This window comes from Ruditapes philippinarum, unplaced genomic scaffold (assembly GCF_026571515.1).
Source record: "Ruditapes philippinarum isolate M1 unplaced genomic scaffold, ASM2657151v2 ctg3005_1_1_1_1, whole genome shotgun sequence".
NCBI lineage: Eukaryota > Metazoa > Mollusca > Bivalvia > Venerida > Veneridae > Ruditapes > Ruditapes philippinarum.
In genome coordinates, this window is record NW_026857142.1 from 77,800 (window position 1) to 98,303 (window position 20,504).

The window sequence follows — 20,504 nt, forward strand, 5'->3', positions numbered from 1 at the left end:
CCGATGTTTTCGTAGTTCTAAAGTAATTTTCGCTGCCATTTTAACGTGCATGATTATTTCTAACTTATTTTTCTTGGCATTAATTTGCCTGACGCGTAAAATTTTATTTGTGTCTTGAAACAAAGTCAATCCAGTTTACAATGTAGCTGTTATTCAAATTGCGACATTTTTTTCTTGTTCTAGAGCTAGTAAAGTCTGCTTAAATCTATTGTATTCATGCATTAATTTAATAATCTTCTATTCATTATGATCAAATGGTCCAAAATATATTTAAAGAAATTATTACTTTACTTTGAGAAAAATATTGAGAAAAAAAATAAGTAGTACGCCTAAGTTAAATGTTTATTGTTTTCGAATTTCTAGTGACTTTGATACATTTTTACGTTTGTAACTATTTCAAGTCTAAAAATTCGGTCAGTTTTCATCTTATATTATTGATAAGCAGAGATGACTTGGAACTTCTCAAGTGTTGAGTTGTTTCTATCAGCGAATTATCTGTCTCATTGTAACTACCAAATTATCCAACAATATATAGCTCTTTCATACTGTCAAAAGTTGATTTCCAAGATGATATTCACTAGCAACAGGTATAAGTAGGTCTAATAGTCATTTGTATCTCACTGTTGATTTAGAAATGATGCGGGGTTAGTAGTCGGTCACTTGCAAATACATTCGTTTATAATACCAGATTTATTATCCAGGCATGCCGGTTACATTAATCGATTGACAAGATTTTACCAAAATTGTGTTAGATTCAGCGTAACAACTAACCAACCAAACCAACCTAGCTTGTAAGTGTCGTGTGGGAGCTAAAAATGTTATTCTGTATTTCACTTCAGTGTTGTCTTTTCTGGTCCATCGGGATAATTGAATCCAGCACTTTTAAGTGTTTAAAAATGAGTACTGCTCAAGCTGGTGCTAGGGGACGTAAGGAATGTTGCATTTTTTCATTATCCCTCATAAACAGACTCAATCAAACAGAGTCTGCAATTATCAAGTAATTTTGTTGTGATTAATGCTTCCGAGAGATCACTCTTTCTCCAGATTTGTGTTTATGTTTTATATAGTAAATCAATCATTCACCAACTCTTTTCAAAGGACAAAGTCCACTTACTGAAGCAGATTGTACTACCACTGAGACAGCAAGTGCATTAACTGAACAACAATCTGATTCAACTGAATATGTACAAACTTACGCTTGTATTTTGGTTAATATGAACCTATGCTTATGCATCTCTAAATTGAAAGTGAAATTTCACTATATTAATGTGATTTTATAAATGACTGTTTATTATCAGGATTCCCAAGTAGAATAAATATCTGTTAACATTTGCATCTATCTTGTTAGATGGTACATTGTCTCTCCTTACATTATGACTAGGCATACAAATAAACTTTAAGCTTAAAATGCTCCAAGACATATTAAAAACATATGTACTAATATAATTTAATCATAGTTTAATTATTTCTTGCAGTGCGTTTTTTTCTGTTTTAATGATCCATTATGCATAGCCTAATGTGTATTTTTTTATCAGTCCCTCTGTTCTCTCAGTTACAAGAATCAAACATGATAAACAATTTAAACGAATGTCTAAAGTTCTGTAACTCATGTTAGTTGTCTCAACATTTAAGAAGTCAATTTATTGCAAGTCATGGGAGAAATGTCTATTATAGTACCATAAATCAATTAAAACTCGTTAAAGACAAAAACTCGCTTAAAAGCATAAAGAAAACTTTGCAAAAATATATAAGGGATATTATATTAAAAGTATGTGATATGAAAAACGTTCAATTATATATATTTATTTTATGCTTTTCAGTGGAGTACTGATTTATCCGTGAAAATTATATTTGATAATTTCACAGTGAAAATTATCAAAATATAATTTCACACATTTCAATGACGAAACTACTTTTTTAAGATTTTCCCCATATGGTACCTCAATTTTATTTTTTCTGACTATTCCGACAATGTCAGGCTGTTTAAACAAAAGCAAAAGTGAAATTGATAAATAACTTATATGTCAAAATTAATAAAAAGAAGAAAACTTACAGTATGTTACTTCTATTCATTCAAAATACCAATCACCAAATATCGTCTCTTTAATTTTTTGTTTCATTTTTACAGTCTGAAAAATCATTCCTTCCACATGCAAAACTGCTCTTGATGACATTTGGGAATATTTAAGTATCCTACGAGCAATAACTGCCGTATGCTTTATGAAAACTTGAAAAGCAATGGCAGCTTTCAGTCGAAGAATATGTAAAAAACCCAGCGTTCGTAAGGCTTCCAAAGTTTCCAATTTCCTATCCACTTTTTTGAATGTTTACACATCTGTCAACACTTATTTATTGTCTGTTACAATCCTCAAATAAGTTTTCTTTCTTTTAAAAAGGTGTATGACTAAGAAATCCAAATGATATCCCTCTGAATCAAACACAATTATTTTCCTCCAGTGAAATACACAACTTTAAAAATGGCGGCCGCTTACATTTAACAAAGCAAGGTCTAATATAAATTCGCAGTCAGTAACAGAAATATGGATGGATGGTTGGACTTTTTCTCCAACTAGAATTGTTTGTTTTTATTATTTAAACAAGCGATCAGACATACTTTTTTAATAAAATGAATACTATCACCACCATTTAACGTTGATTGTGGAACTTATTTTTCAGCCCATGACTTCTTGTATTTTATGAGAAATTCGACTTTTTTGAGGCTCTCAATGGGGAAAACAGATTTTAATATTAACGTAAATATTAAGGAAATTTCGTTTTAACTTGTTTTTAAGCATAAAATAAAAAGAAAATTTGTTTGTTTGTTGTGTTCATCTTACACACAAACAAACAAATATCCTCTATATAATATTTCTATAATATCTCTTTTCATTTCCTTGCAAACTTTTAGGAGACCTCTATTATATCCATGAGTCATGTGGACTGTTTAAAAAAAATACAGTGCTGACTTGAATTTTTCAAGAGTTTCTATACTTTCGTAATTAAGACCTGATAAAATGTAAGTCTATCTTAGCATTCGAAACACGTTCTGACAAGTGGATGATGTGGCATGTTTTTCCGAAGTTTCTTTTATCTAGAGTGCTTTTTGAGACTTTTGGGCAAGATATATATCATGTTAATGATTCATTTTCTAATTTTAAACAGTAAATTTGGTTTCTAAGCGCTATAACATTTTGATACATAGTCTAATTTAAGATGGTTAATTTAGCAAAAATGTGCTGTAATACATGTAGCGGTAGCCTATTTAAAAAAGCTGCTATAATTTATGAAAATATTCTTCCGTTCGTTCAAATCGTTAACATGGCAACATATCCTAGCAAATCTAACCCACATGATATAATGTTTAACAATAAAGTTTGTAAACAAAACCTTATACAAATTACATGCAAGAAAGGTAACTTTATCTCGTGCAAAACATTTTGTATAAGGGAATTTAGTTTATCGATAATTTGTTTTGTAGCAGTGTTGTATAAAAGGTAGAAAATCCTTATCATAATTTCATCAAATATTTCATTTCAATGATAGTTTCATACTGCAATTAATATGTTTAAATGATATTATCTTCACGTAAAAGAGTTGCGAGCACATTAATTTTGACTATGTATAATCTTTCAATAGAAAGGCGGTTTTATTCGAAAAAACCTGTATAAAAAATCTTACATACAAACGTTTTTGTTTCATGAGTATCTCATACTTCAATTCAAAATGATTTGAAATTTTTGAAGTTTGCTTTCTTTTATTTTTTCTTTCTTTTCTTTTTATTGTTTTTGCACATGCAGAGTTTCAATTTCATAACATAAATATACGTATTGAACCATTGAAAACTGTAAAAAATATGAAAAGTGCAGGTGCAGACATTCAATCGTGTGCACAGACCTGTATCTTAACTATATCGATAATAAGTTTGTAGTGAGATTTTATACTAGTGTAACAATCCTGAATAAAAAAATATTATTAGGCACTTTAATATTTAAAATGGCTGGACAAACCTTATTGATTAATAAAGGAGAAATTCTGTATAAAAAACTTAATGCTGATTTGCATGAACAAAATAATTTTGAACCGGACTTTGTTGGCAGGGAAAATGACATTGAAAAGTTACATAAGGCTTCGAAAGTTTGTAGGATAATGGGTATATTTGGAATAAAATCTGTCGGCAAATCAAGGCTTGTGAAAGAATATTTGAAGAGATTTAAACCAGACGGAGTCAAAGTTATACATATAGATATAAAGTTGATGCCGAATATAGTGTCGTTGTATTCAAACATCTGCGCAGCCTTGGAACTACTCTTTGATCAAGCCTCGACTGGATCTGACCAATGGATTCATAATATCGTGCTATTTCTCAATTCTGTACCAAGAAATGAGTTTTTGTTCTTCTTTGACAATACAGAGGACTATCAGGATACTAAAAGTCTAAACATTTGTTCTTCATTTTTAAGATTATGTACTTCAATTGTAGAGAAATGTCAAAACGTTCAGATTTTCATTACTTCAACTACTCAAGTTCAGTTTTCAAAACTTGGAAGAGTTTATTGCAGTCATGAACTTGTACCTTTGAATGAAACAGAAGCAAGACAGCTACTGAAAAATGTGACTTCGGAGATTGATCTAGAAGACTATGAGAGTGCATTGATAACGCTTAGTGAAGGATTGCCACTACTGATCCTTATGATCGGATCAGAGTTAACAGAAGACGCAGGGATGATAACTCCGAATAATATGGTCGATCTTTTACTCACTGGTAGACTCAGAGCATTGAGTAGAGAATTTTATCCAGAGGAAGATAGAGTCGGTAACGTGCTTTCGACAATGTAGAACTTTGTTACATTAAAGATAAACGATACCATGTATTTTTCTATGCTCTAATGATATCTGTCAAATACCATGGGCACATTTACAGAATTAAAAAGAATATGTAAACTCACAGGTTATATATATTCATTTATTTATGGGGTCAAATTTAAAGTCTTATTATGCTCATCAAATCGTAAATGGTGAATGTACAGGTAAAGGTCAAAATAGCTTTACATTTAGCACAAAAATTATCATTAACTCAAGTGACACATGGATATTTCTATAAATCATTCATAATATAACCGGTAACGTTCAACTGTTAAAAGAGTGGGACAGTCTCTTTTATATCTTATCCATTGAAATTTTTCATTATCAATTATTGGTCGATAACCATTCAAATGCCGCTCAACTAACACTGGAAGAATGAGCATAATGCCAATTTGAGTCATCCAGTATTCTCATTCATAATCATGAGATAAGACTATACTATACTAAAATAAAATAAATTGAAATTGATTATCAAATATTACGAAATATGATATCAAGTTCACACATAAATCTTTACTTATAGGAGATGTCTATAGGAAGTTTCTTGATCGACTTGATGTAGTGTATAAGAATCATGTCACTGTTTTAGAATACATCCCGGGGACATTTAGTGCTGAACAGGCACAACAAATATTGGGTATGAATTATACATATATTAATGCAAACTATTGATATATTCTATAAAATTACAGATAACATCTGTACATAAAACATATCGTTAAAGATTAAGATCTGCTATCCTTATATCTATTTTTATCATATTATATGAAGTGATAATTACAGATGCAAATACAGTGGAGATGGTCATGGAAGAAACATTACGTCCTGTTTGTAAACGTCACATACTTCACTATGACCGAAATACAAAACGATTTGGAATTCAAGGAATTCTACGCGAATGTATCAAGTCGTTTTACATAATTGAAAATTTACCAGGTATTTCATTTTATATCAACATAATCTAAATTGATTAAGAATATAGATATGGCTTAATGTAAAATTCAATCATAAGAGGACAAGGCATGCAAAATCAATTGTACATAATCTGAATTTGATGCATCTCCCTTTTAACCAGTGTGAAACTTTTCATAAAATTAACTTTCTACTCTAACAGAGCATTTATATTTTGAATAGTTTTCTGTGCAATGAATTATTATGTCAAATTACAGAAATCAGACGAAGATACATACAAATCTTTTCTGTTGTAATGACAAATATCTCCAAGCGTCTGAATACATATGAATATACAAACGCTATGGCTGAATATTTTATTGAACAACCGAACTTACAAAAGCTGATGATGGAAGTAGAGAACACTGCTCAAGACAATTATAAGTTCTTCATAGAAATGGTGACCAACTGTACCGGAATGATCGAACACTTTATGTCAGGTATAATTCAATATGTTTTAACAGGTTCTACGAGGAGCGTTCATTCAAAGTTTGATTCTGACATTGGCCACAACCTGTTGCGGGTCTACGTTTTTTTAAAGTATTTGTATAGTTTTCATGTAAAATTTCGCATAAACAGATTAACCTTTACGAACAGCAACCTGAATGGCGGGAACTGATGGGTCTTTTTGCAATGCATGTTTTTGCCAGAATTTATAGCCCAAATCGTGGTGTTTTGGTGTTTACAGTTTGGCTCAAAAAGTATTTCGTTACCAGTGATGACATTTGCAAAAGAACGTGATAATATTTAAGCAACAGCTAAGCGCTTTGCAGAAGGGCATTTTCCGCTCATCTGTCAGAAATGGGGAATTGAGTGGCGGCGTGGCCGAGTAGTTAACGCGTCGGACTAGTAATCAAAAATTGCTGACCGCGTGGGTTCAAGCCCTGTCAGGGGCAAGTCGTTGTTTCCTTGAGCAAGAAACTTTACTTTCATTGCTAAGTACTGGTTGGTTCCAGGAACGGATTCGAGAGTGTTTCAATAAGCTTTTAGCTTCCAACACAATCGAACTAAAATAAATTTGTATAAACTATATAGGGAATTCGTCTAGCCAAGATTTTTGTTATTTTCAAATCAAGTTTGAGAATGGCATGAGCTGTTCCTAATGAGATGCCAACGATACTAGCTATTCGCCCAGTGGTGTATCTTGCATCGGTTTTACTATTTCTTTCACTTTAGCAATCATATTGACAGACGTTGCTGTTTTATACCGATGAGAATTGAGTGCATCTTCAGTCGAAATTAACCCATATTTGCTGATTAAATCAACAAATAACTGATCAAAAAGACATTTCATTTGTTTATATACAGAACAGATCTATACTCTATGCTACAGAGACAATGCTTCTTAATATAAGACCGTAATTAATGGCATATTCTGATCTACAAACCATTTTATGTAAAACAATGTATAGCGAACTATAAACACAGCTAAAGTAAACAGATTTTAATGACTGTGGTATCAATGTAAAACTAACTTGTATATCTATCCGATAACTTCTTTTCCTCGTGTGTTTCCGCAATATTGAACAACATAACGTTCTAGATGCATTCATATTTGAACATTCCTCGTAGCATTATTTTATGAACAATTTATGTGGAGTAACATAGAAAACAACTTCATTCTACTGATTTAAAATCTAATGCTAGATAAAATTAATCAAGCATTCAGAACTTAATGCAAAATATGATTAAATTTTTATGTCAGATTAAAGTGAACATTTTTTATGTCTGGAATGATGTTAAATTTTATCATCAATTTTAACTAATATAATATCAATTGATCTGTTAACATACTGTTGGAAACAAAATTTATAACAATTGTTGTGAAAACGAAATGATGCTTTAAACATACAAAAACTAGTACATGATCATTTAGTGTTTAAGTTATTAAATGCCTTATTTATAAACTGTGACAAAATACAGATTGCCAATAGATACAAATACAATATCTAAATGATAGTGAATAGTCTTTTAGCTTTACGAAAGCATTTTCAAATGTCATACTTTGGAGTTAATTTTGTTTACAACTACCATCTTATAATTCGATATTTTGGTGCAAAGCTGTTAAAAACATTTGATCATGAAAATCATTTTAATAATTCTTATTAATCTGTTAATCTTTAATCGAAGGAAATAATAGCAAATATTTAGTATTCTAATGAGGCAAATAAATCATGTGCCTTCTCTAATGAATACATACAGTTATTATATACTCATGTAAAACATAACCATAAAAATAGACTTATATTGAAACTGGAAAGATTTGATTGTGCCAGTAAGTTGCATTATTCAAATTGATTGAAGTTAATAAGATAAGCTATATATCAAAACAGTTTTTCTTTCCAATATATTGAGTTCATTATTTACTTAAAACTGTGAAATCAGTACTCTGGAGGTTGCAATTGACAGCCATAGTATGGCTTAAAAAAGTTTCAAACCTGGTTCATTAACGCGCAATGTCTTAACAATGTCAGATAAATGAAAAACATTATTAGTAGTTTACCGTTTGAAGAAAAGTATGTATAACTGGAGCTTCTATTTCCAGAATAACTATTTTTGCATTCGCAAGTTGTCTCGTACTTTGTAATTGGGTCACTGGTTGATGAGGATTGAATGTCATAACTTCAGCGTTTAGGGGTCGAGAGAGATGCTATTCTTTCCTGTTTTCATTAATATGACTTATATTATAGTTACCTTTTCTGTTATTTTAACTGCTTTCTTTTATCATAATTTTTCTGGCAGTGGAAGTTCCTGTCATACACACTTTCACTTCAAAACGGTAAAATACTAATATAATAATTTTATTAATTTGTTTGTCATTTAAGATATATTTGACTGCTGTTTGTTCTTTCATTGAAGGAAACGTTGAAGTATTTTATGGGCATTGTTTAAAAGCTGCGGAAATGTATGGTCAGGACGAAGATAGGGAATCTGTTAACATTGCTGTTGGAAGTTTGTACACTAATACTACGGTATTTATTAAAACTTAACCAGCTGCTTTATAATCTTATTTTTCTGTTTTGCTAACTTTAAATTGCATGTTTGATTAATTGTTATATGTCCCAAAATAATCATTTAGTATTGCAAATGAATGTATCCTAGAGACATAATGCTTCACAATTTATATGTGATGTTATTTTCTTAAAAACTTTATATTTTAAAAGACATCAACTCACGAACATGAATAAATAAATGATATTTTAGGGAGATTTACTCGGAGGAGAAACACACTACAAGGCCGCTTTTGATATCGTAGAGCACAATGAAAGATCCTTACTGCTAGCAACAGTGTATCAAAGGTTAGGTTGGAACACACTACTTCAAGGACAAACCACTGGTGCTATAAGGTAAATATGGTAAATGTGATTTAAGGATTGCAAACCGAAACCAATTACAAAATGAAAATTCAAAGCTTAGAATTATTTGAAGCTTGATAAGAACATCATATCATTCATCCAAGATATAAAAAGTTGTGTCGAAAAAAGAAAGTAACGAACATAAATGATATTTTAAGCAAGTAAGAAACTGTGTGAAAGAAATATTGTATTTAATTAAATCTTATAGAAAAATCTAGACTGTAAAGTGTTATGATACATTTTTTACAACTTGTTTTATATCTTTGAAGATGTTTAATTAAAGACTTATTAGATGTCCTAGATGTCCTAAGTAGACACTGTAGGAACTGATGTATCTCTTCAATCTAAGAAAATGGGGATATTACTTTACAAACATGAATTATTGTAAGATGAAAATTGTTGTTAAAAGCAATAACCACTTTTTACATGAAGTCGCTTTGTTAATTATAAAGTTTCAAAATGAGAATAAAATAAATGTCTTAAGCTTAATTAAGCAAAACAAATCTGCCGCTGAGCTCAATACGGAGAGCAGTGATTATTGATCTCAGAAATTAAACTAAACGGTCATTTGTCTCTAATCGCTGATTTAAAAATCATTTACTTGCAGAGAAATTGTCAATTACTGGTAAGGCACCAATGAAAGCCAGTAAGGACCGATCGCTGAGATTTTAACAAATTGTGTGAAAAACAGAAGAAACAAAGACATTTAGTTCACTTTTTCTCAATAAAGTAAATATGCTATCATTTTAGATATTTCAAGAAGTCGTTGGCAATAACTGTGACATCTGGGGAAAAGTTCAAACTAATTGCTGTACAATCATTAAGCAGTATGGGTATATCGTTAACGCTGCTGGGTTTGTTTCCACATTTGTTTCATATGATATTATTTCAAGTTACTGAATCAGTTTCATGACAATAAAGTCTAAAATACTAGTTATGGATAGAAATATGAAATTTTCATTCATTATATTTGAACATTGGATAACTAGTTTCATCCTTCCTTATTAAGCTCAAATATATTTCAGGTAAATTCAAAGAGGTAGAAAAGTATCATTTGCAATCATTAAACGGCACCGAATGTTCCTAGGTGAGTGTCACCCGGGAATAGCTACTTGCTATAACAATATTGGTGAAATGCATGATCTGAAAGGCGACTCTGAACAAGCAATGAAATGCAATGCGCCTGTTTTATCTATTGTGCTTTGTAATATGGCTAAAGTCATGATACCTTTAAGGCAATTCAAGGAAGCTCATTTCCTTTTAGATGATGGGTTTGAAAAGTTAAATAAAGAAACACTCCCACCAAAAGAATGCGAAGCATGCGTCTGCCATACTAAGGGATTTGTTTATAAAGACGAGGGACGTTTATATGACGCAGAGATGTTTACAGATGCAGCAGAAATAAGACGGACAATTGCACCAAACAATACCCAGTATTTTGAAAGTTTATCGCAATTGGCAGATATTTATAAGATACAAGGATATTTAGTCTGTAGTTTGAAATATTGTGAAAGGGTTGTACAATCGAGAGAACATGTAATTAACTCAACGCCACACACATTGGTTCTTGCTGATACTTTCGACCGAATGGCTGAGATTTACAAGAAACAAGGCAATACGCATAGACATGTTGAAACCCTAGACAAATTGCTGTCAGAACTTCTTCGTTTAGAATGTGTCTTCCTATGTCATCAAAATGAAAGAGATTTGTATGAAGTACGAAATAGACTTAGGGACTTAGATGCCATTGTTAAAGAGGTTCATCATGATATACAAGGGAATATATTTTATCAATGAAAAGGAAAAGCAATAAAAGGCAGGGTAGCTAAATCTAATACTTTAAGATCATTTACCCATCACCGCATCTGAATCCACACAGCCACGATTTATTGAGTAATCTCATGTAAGGTAAGCTTTCTAAGCTTTGTCAAGATGGGTTATTTTATTTATGCCCTATGCTTATTTGTAATAGCTTTTGAAGTCACCTTCCTATATTAAATTAGAATAGTGACTTTCTCTTAATATTTTCATTTTGACTTGAGCCTCAACCATAAACAAACTGAACATTAATCGTTCTGTCATCATGTTTATAACTATAACATTTGCTCACATTGATTATTTTATTGAGCTCAGACCTAAAATATTGACTTTGTGTTTATATTTTGTAATTATCATAGTATATTGTGTACTTAATAAGTATAAATCTTTTGTTCAAATAAAACAATAAACAAGGAAATAAGGTCTTGTTGCGTCCTGTGAACGTTGCCTATGCCTTGTTGATCTCGTGTCAACAAATTAACATAAATAGAAAAAAAAACATTTATATTTCGTTATTCACAGTTCAGCACTTTTTCTTGTATTGTTTTTTCTTTTCTTTTTTTAAACCTAATAGAATTGCCCATTATGCATTACATGTATTTGGAAATATTCAGCTGTGAATCCGTCCTTTTTCTTGTGACAAAATACATTTAATTTTGATTCTTTCAATTACAACAAATAACATTAAGAAAGCATATGATATGTACACACTAAAATATTTCATTAATAGTATCGGCTAACGAATTCCTCAGGCTGTGTTACATGTGTTATTTCGTCCGTTTATGGAACAACGTAGAAATGTAGACAGTAAATGGAAAAAAAACCTAGTACTAATTGTCGTGACAGAAATATAAGTTCACCGAAAAGCACAGAAATACACATTCCAAATACAATGTATATACAAGGAAACATAAAAAGTATGTGTATTATCTCGATTTGGTTTCGTATGAAACCCTTTGAATGGTTTCTGTAACGCTTTGCATTTCTTTCCGAACTTTTAGAAGATCTCTGTCATTTCCATGATCCAGATGGACTCTTTCAAGTCGAATCAGTTCTGATTGAAGTTTTTCAAGAGTTTCAATATATTTGTCATTAGACCCTGATAAATTGTAAACTTCAGCTAAGCATTCAAAGCATTCTTTGACAAATGGATTTTGTGGCATGGCCTTTTCTGCCGTTTCTTTAATCTGGAGAGCTTTGTTTGAGACTTTTATACAAGATATGTAATGTTTCTGACGCTTGTGTATGTCCGCTAAGTGAACCAAACTCTCGAGATACGTTACGTTTTCCATGGAAATTTCTCCTCTTATGTTTATAGCTTTTTGGAACATATCTTCTGCAGATGTGAGGTTTTCATCACGCCGATAAACTTTTCCTATCGTGTCATATATCAAAGCGAATGATTCCTTAGGTGGCAACTTTTCCTTGTTAAGTAACTCCAATGCTTCGTTCAGTAGTTGCATAGCTTTTGCGGATTCTCCCGTTTCGCTGTACATATTGGCCGTGTTACTCAGCGAATTTACAAGTGACCATGCGGGAGTTTGGTTCTTCCTCTTTATATCGAGTCCAGCTTCATAGAATTCAAGCGCTTTATGCCAATCTCCTTTTTGATAATACATTATTCCAATGTTGTTCAAACAAGCTCCAACAAAGGGGTGAGTTTCACCTTGGATTTGTTTTCTTCGTCTTAGCGCTTCAAAATGATACTTTTCCGCTTCATCAAAACGACCTGAAATTGTATTTTACCAAATCTTTGATAACATACATGTATTTAAGACATTTATTTGTAGAATGCTTGCTCTTACAGAAACTAATTCATCAGAATACAGAATATCAGTAAAGAAGAAAACACGGAGTTGAGTACCTTTAAGGATAATATTAAGGTCACATAATATTATCTAGGTGATACAAGTTAAATATATTATTAAATATGTATATGAATAAATATAGTATACTGATTAAAACATTTTATACAAAATACTTTATCTTTTACTCTTTTCATTTACTTTCAAACTTTCAGCAGATCACATTCATATTCATGGTTCGAGTTGGCTCTGTATCGAGTTTCAAAAGAGTTTAAATATATAAGTCATTAGAATCGGAAAAAAAATTGTAAACTTAAACTAAGAATAAATTTTTTTTCCAAATGGATTGTGTGAGAATAATATTGGCTTTACTGCCTTTTTTGTTATCTGTAGAGCTTGCTTAAAAAATTCAATACATTTAAACTTATTGCTTCGTCGTAATTATTTATATATAAATAAACTTAAAATAACTCTTACCAAGGACAGTATTAGTAATACCAAGACTGTTCAACGATTGCAGAACGATTGACTGGAAGTCCGTTCCGGAAGAATTTGACAAGTCAAATGCATTCTTCAGAAATCTAAATAAAAATGGTACATTATTCAAATGGTACAAATGAGCAATAAATTTTGTTTCGAAAGAAAATGTAAATGGATAGAACAAATATAATACAAAATATCATTAAAATCTTACACTGTCGCTGCGAGATTTTTCCCCTGCATCAGTAGGTTCCATCCTTTTCTTTGATTGGCCGTTGCTAGCTGCAGTGATTTTCCATACTTCTCAAGAACATTAAGTGCAGCATCATAATTATCTGCTCCTTGTTCTAAATGACACTGTGTAAATCAAATGCATATATATAATGTACTTACACATACATTTAAATTTATACTTTTGTAGTGATATAAGTAAAATATTTATATTAAAACAATTCATTATTCAATCTTAGTTTTATATTAGCGTAAAATACATGCATGTATCTAGAATCTTTTATTTAAAACGAGTTCAAATAACTACCAAGCAAGCCTTTATTGAGCATTATAAATGTGTAAATTTTGTCAAGAGAGTTTTGAAAACGTTTTTGAATTATGTATCAAATGTCATATTCATTTTATTACATGGTGCAATAAAAGGTGTGGTTTTCAGTGGCCGGTTAGTTGTATCATTTTAATCTAGATGGTGTATAAGTGTAACAACTAAAATGGATTAATTGGTCTTCTTTTTCCTGGTTTGCGACTTCAATATTACAGACATCTCATGTTCCAGTGTAAATACAAAATAATACATCTTAAAAAGGTTTCATGTAATCTACTGCAAAAAAGATTAAGCTACAGCACATGTTATAATTGATATAAACTCATTTGACTGGGGATGTGAGAATTGGTGTATTTATATCAAGATACGTTCTTTACATAAATGTTTATGTATACATATCTCATAGATCTTTGCAATTTTTCTCAAAGAGTAATACCATTTGCCACAAATACTGTGTTGTCCCAACATTCTGTGACAAGATTGTTTAAAAGCTAAATAAAATAGGTACGATATTGACATTTGAATATTTTATAAAGCAAAATAATAGAAACATTTTCATAAATTAACATAGAAAAATATCAAGACACCCTAAGATTATGCTTTAATCGTACACCCCATGTCATATATTGAGTTTATAGAATCAATTATGAATATAAGCAGGATAACTGGCGCAAAGCTAGTATAACAAAATGACCATTTATACAATAAATAGTAAAATGGAAGATAATAAAATAAAGATTCTAGAAAAAATAAGCAAATTTGGAATTTCTTTCATGAAATTATACATCTGGGTAACACTAAAGCACTTTCTTCACAATATTTCATGATTTATTTATGGTATGAAACAGTTTTAAATACTAACAGACTAATATATGAGCAAGCATTTTCACAAAACTAGCAAAAAGGAAATAACACAAATGAGGGGAATTTGTTCAATGGTTTACTTGTTTGCCGGTTCTCGGTCCCTATAAAATACATCGTGATTATCAAATATAATGTTTTACGCAATATTACATAACTGAATATAAAAATAGTATTATATTATTAGCATTAGCATTTACAACTTCTTTACATATTCAACTCTAAAGCTTATTATAGCTAGAATTTAAAGAACATTATTTAATTTGTCACACTAAAATCCTAAAAATGTATATGTATGAAAATGAATGCATGTAAGAAATTGATAAATTACTTCTACACGTTACGGGGTAGATTTAATCAAACTTTTATTTTTGTTAGTATGCCATATACAATTTTTTAATATAACAGATGCAATAAACTGATTTTTAAGTTTACAGAATACCGACAGGACTTAAATATTTTACTTTAGTAAAAATATTACCAAAAGTAATATACCTTGACATTTGTATAAAAACTACCAACGGCAATATGAACGTTCGCTCTGTCTATCTCTTTACCGTACATGTCTGCAATCTTCATACACCCTTGATAAAATACTTCTCCTTCACCTTCAACGAACGTTTTTATTAATATTCCATATACTTTAACAGAAAAAAATGTCAAGCAAACCACCATTTTAACCGAATTAGTTTCGTTTCATATACTTTGTATGTTTTATAGTCATATACTTTAAGTGACCTTATTTTGAACAACACCAAAAACAAGAATTTTCTGCTGAAAATATAACATTATATGTAGTAATGAATATAAGTCAAGCAAATGAAAGTGTTACAAAAATATTCAAACCTTTTAGAAACAACAAACAACAATATTTAACCTTGTATAGTATGTATTGTAGAATAGTTGTAAATAAAATGCAGGCATTATCTCAGTAGCACGTTTTTTTCGAAATATATTAAGTAAGACAGCATCGATAATAAACCACCAAATCATTTGTATGCTTAAACTTAATTTTTAAAGGAAACCACAAATAAAAAGTAACTAAACGGAATATTTTAGCTAAATAAATTCTCTGATTTACCTGCCATAAAGTTATCCACAAGTCCTGTACAGTCAGTGGCGACCTTTATAAAAAAGTGATATGTGTCTTGCGTAGTGTACTCTACATCTGTCAGAAGTTTCTGTAAGTTCGGATATTCAATTGTTAACTCTGCTACTGCTTTAGTATATTCAGGCGTATAGAGCCGGCTTGATATGCGTACCATTACAGCTGTAAATATTTTACTGTATCTAGCCCTGACTTCTAAAAACAGAATAAAGCTTAATATTATTTTAATGATTATTTAAATGTGTGTATCAAGATTTTCAAAACCTTGGAAATTGTTCTAAAGAAGTATTATAACAGTTGGAACCTAAGAGCTCGACAAACATTATAAACAAAGAAATGCTACGGGCTCTGATTTAATTTACTTATAGTCGAATGTGATAAATGAAAGCTATTGTCCACATCCTCTTATACCTGATTAGAAGAATACAGAAAATGATATTATTTCAAACCGGTGTTAATAACCCATTTTATTTAGTTAGAACATGCAAAATATCCTAACAAAAATATCGGTTAAACATTGTCCTTAATTAGTCGCTGATTCAAATATCCTTAATTTGGAGAAGTGAATAGTGGAAAAGCCGATGCTATCCAGATTGGTTTCTGAAACAGTAAAATTAATCAATTTACTAGGTAAAATAGTTATGATTAATTATTTAAGAAATTGTCCTATTTATGAAATTATTTACCCAAGTCATCAAATAAAATGGCATATACATGTAGTTTAAATAGTTCATTATCACACGGATTTATAAACCCGTAAGTAATATAAATCCGTGATTATCACAAAACTATTTCTTATACAGTCCAGTTGTACTTACTTGGAAGATCTTTCACCGTATAGTACGACTTCAGACATTCTCTTAAAATTCCTTGTATGTTGAGCCGTTTGGTTGCAGAATCACGGTCTAGAACATGACGATCTAGTAATGGTTTTATTGTCTTGAATTTAACCATCGCCTCTGTTGTTTCAACATCTGTAAAATATAACAGCGAAAAATATTGCCATTTATCAGTTCATATACATTCATATACAAGTAATTTAGTAATATCTGATTAAGAATTAAATATCTGTATACGAGACAAAAGCCATGTTTTAAAGAATTCAGTCCAGTGCTTTTTAACCAATAACTGCAAAGCATAGTATGACAATGTTACGATTAAATTTTTATTCTAATTCAGTTTGATTCAACTTTATTAGACCATATCATCTATTTACAAGAACAAAGTTTTATATAAAAACAAATGGTCTAATCACTTAACATAAAATAAATGGAAGTCGCACTGTAGGAATATGTAAGTGTGATGCCGTGATGGCTTATCATTAGTGGATTTCGATTCAATTTCAATATGTGTGAATTACCTATGATTTCCCTGCACTCATCAACACTGAATGATCCTGGAATATAATCCAAAACAGTGAGATGTTCTTTATACTTCAAGGCCAATCGATCTATGAAACTTTTGTATACATCAGCTGTAAACAAAAATATATAGGCTGTCATTTCTACACTATACAAATAGTACACTATAAAAACCTGTTACAAGTTTTGTTCAAGTATTTACCCTCAAAAGTAACGTGAAAATACGTTCAGAAAAGAATTGCAAACTCATTTCTATTAGATTCGGTAAATTCTTTAAAAGTGCAACATTTTTAAATTGCAATAGTACTGGCTTATTTTACAGTAAAAGTATATGAGTCAACGATCCAGAAAGGCCAAAAATTCTCTCAACATCAATGCGTGAAGTAAAAAACAAATTATTGCTGTCGGTACGCACTTGGCACCCGTCCTGTTAGTATTATATAATCTTAAAGGGGAGACTTGCTTTGATTGTGTTTGCTCATTAATAATAATAAAATGTGTAAAATTTCTTACTACCTCACATTCACGCCCAAAACACGACATATTTGTAAACGTTACAGGCTAACAAAAACAATCAGCAAGGGGCCCTCAAACGGACAAATATGCAAAAGATTATAAATAAAATCGACAGCTTGTGCTATTTTAGCCAAATCTAAGTTGAAAGCGTTTAGCACATTTCACTTTTGGATCATTTTGCACAATTAAAATGATAATTATTATAAAAACGGAGCAAGCGAATGATCAGAAAATTTGCACAACATTTATTGGTCAAGACCTACATCAAATGTTTATAAATATTGAAAATATATTTATAGTCCCATGATTTTAAATTATAAGCATATTGAAATTAAACTATTCTTACCAATATATTTATTCATGATAATTGACACGTTTGTTTCTTAAGGTTTGGTATTTAAATAAGGGCTTATTCTATGTTTCTTACCAATACGGTCTTCTTTTGGATATAATGTGTCACTTAATGTTTTAAGGCGGCTTGTTTGTAGACACTGCACCATGTGACAAGGCGTCATTTCGTCGTTGTTCTTAAGTTCTGATCCTATCATCAAGATGAGTAGTGGCAATCCATCACTTAGAGTTACAATAGCGTCTTCGTATTCGCCAAAATTTATATCTGGAGCTACAGACCTACATTTCATGTAAGATTAACACATTATAATTTCATGTGCTATTTATAGATACAGTTGGTAAAAGAAATGTTAAAAAGAAGACCAAAAGCAAACTATATAAAGGAACTAAAATAAATCTTAAAATGACAGATGGTATGTTGCATTTAATGCTCATTTCGCTTAGACCAGTTATGCGTCGTTTTTGCGTTTTTAATGATTTACAAAAATAGCGTTGCTCATGTACATAATAAACCATTTTAAGCAGTAGACTGAAGTTAAGCAATGAAAAAGTCAAGGTTTGTTTTCTTTCATGGCATCTTTGAGTTGTATACATAAGTTAAACAATAGAAATATTTACCTAGGTCTAAGGGACATATTACAATTTTAGAAAAAAAAATAGTTTATAAAACAAATCAGTGTACCGAAGCAAATGACATGAATCTGTAAAAGTTAAAGGTTCCAATGTATAACTGAAGAATGTCTTCGCCACAAACTTCACACTTGTCGTTGACGTGATAATGACCTTGACATTGTTGCATCTTTTGATGATATTCCAACTCAACGACAGAAACAGATCTCTGGCCGTTGTACCTTTTACCTCTTGAAAATCTTCTGTGTTGTCAAAAACAATGACAAAGTCTTTGTCGTTTTTATGAATGAGCTCTTTAACAATATGCTGGATCCACCAGTCAGATTTGTGTGCGTCGTATACTACTCTTGTGCCTAGTTGAATACAAAAGTACGAATATAATGCACTAATGTTTCCGAATTGTTTTAAGTCTATATCCAGAAGGGTGACATCTGTTATGTAACGAGACAAAAATACGTGCACAAGTCTCGACTTTCCTACTGACCTAAGACCAAATAACCCTAGAATTCTGTGATACTTCCATGCTTTTGCAATTGCTTGCATGTCGAACTCTCTCCCAATAAATTCTGTTTCGACATGAGTCAAAAATTCATCTTCCTTGCTGTCAATTTCCATTTCTTCGTTCTTTGTGTCCATTGCTATTCTTAAGTCGTTGCTGTCAATTTCCGTTAGGTATTTGTCTTTCTTTGTGGTGACAGGAAAGCCTTAAACAGGAAAAATTCATCACTGCTACAGGGAGGATGTATACTCTAAATAGAGAAAAAGAAGAAGAAGAATGTTTTTCTTTTTCCGTTATTGAATTCTGTACATCTCACTTATTGATTTACTTATTCAACGATTATCCAACTGTTTTAAACACGGATTTGTCCTCTTATTTTAAACAAATTTCAATAGGCATATGAGGTGTAGTAAACATTATAAGATCTGAAACAGAAAGTAGCAAAATCGGAATTAATTTCGAAATCGAAAGTAGATATTAGTAAATCAATGGTTCATTGAACGCCTAAATTCTGGGATGGTATGAAAATGTTATGTTTTTAATATTAACCCTTTACCACATATATACGCGAAACAACGCACTTTCGACCCCCCCCCCCTTTTTAAGGCCTCAAATAGTGAAAAAATGTCCTATTTGGACCCCTAACATAAGTTTTCGTTTGAGAAATGTCCCAATTAAAGACTGAGCATGTAGTTACAAAGGCAATGGTCCAGTCAACATTTGTGCCAAGTTTGATTAGTATTGAAGCATTTTTCATAGTTTCATAGCAGTTTGAACTTGTAACAGGAGGCTTTTCAGTGAAAACGGCCATTTTTCACAATATGCTCATGGGGGGAAGGGTTAACTAAAAAATTATAAATGTTACAAAACATCAATTTTTCACCAAAATTAGGTGAAATACGACATGTTAACATGGAAAAACTAGTTTTTAGGTGATTCCAAAGTTTTTCATCATTTTTTGTTAACCCTTTACCACATATATACGCGAAACAACGCACTTTCGCCCCCCCCCCCCTTTTTAAGGCCTCAAATAGTGAAAAAATGTCCTATTTGGACCCCAAACATAAGTTTTCGTTTGAGAAATGTTGCTTAAAAAATTGAGCACTTTTTCGGCGCCACCCCCCATACAAAAGATACATCAGGGGGTTGCCAGAAGGGGGATGTGCCCCCTTCTGATAGGGGGGTTTGAAGGGGGGCGGAGTCCCCCTCATCGCCAAGAAAATTTTGGACTTGTGAGAGGGTAAAAATTACCCCAGGTCGATCATAATGTAACGTTTAACCAACGCTGAAAAGCCTTTGACTCTATCTCAATCCTTTAACATTTCAGCACTTAAAAAAATTTTTAAAAA

The 20,504-nt window shown here is 31.2% G+C and overlaps 2 protein-coding genes across 4 annotated transcripts; one reads left to right on the top strand and one right to left on the bottom strand.

Annotated features, from left to right (window-relative positions):
- Window positions 1–3,815: 3,815 nt before the first annotated feature.
- On the top strand, window positions 3,816–10,332 carry LOC132748923 (uncharacterized). 2 transcript variants are annotated; one of them, XM_060738593.1, is made up of 6 exons: window positions 3,816–4,813; window positions 5,387–5,799; window positions 6,033–6,254; window positions 8,674–8,786; window positions 9,019–9,161; window positions 9,921–10,332. In XM_060738593.1, the coding sequence occupies exons 2-6, from the start codon at window positions 5,664–5,666 to the stop codon at window positions 10,081–10,083; spliced, it is 777 nt and encodes a 258-aa protein (XP_060594576.1). In that variant the 5' UTR covers window positions 3,816–4,813; window positions 5,387–5,663; the 3' UTR covers window positions 10,084–10,332. Both variants share the same exon structure in this region; 1 of them encodes a protein (XP_060594576.1).
- A 1,197-nt stretch (window positions 10,333–11,529) lies between these two features.
- Window positions 11,530–19,588, bottom strand: LOC132748924 (uncharacterized). 2 transcript variants are annotated; one of them, XM_060738594.1, is made up of 10 exons: window positions 18,709–19,588; window positions 18,103–18,305; window positions 17,159–17,272; window positions 16,617–16,772; window positions 15,772–15,993; window positions 15,186–15,298; window positions 14,774–14,794; window positions 13,488–13,630; window positions 13,271–13,374; window positions 11,530–12,717 (listed from the first exon to the last, which is right to left on the bottom strand). In XM_060738594.1, the coding sequence occupies exons 1-10, from the start codon at window positions 19,290–19,292 to the stop codon at window positions 11,915–11,917; spliced, it is 2,463 nt and encodes an 820-aa protein (XP_060594577.1). In that variant the 5' UTR covers window positions 19,293–19,588; the 3' UTR covers window positions 11,530–11,914. The 2 variants fall into 2 exon arrangements, with proteins under 2 accessions (XP_060594577.1, XP_060594578.1); XM_060738595.1 differs by lacking the exon at window positions 14,774–14,794 and having other exon boundaries at window positions 11,533–12,717.
- Between the last annotated feature and the right edge of the window lie 916 nt (window positions 19,589–20,504).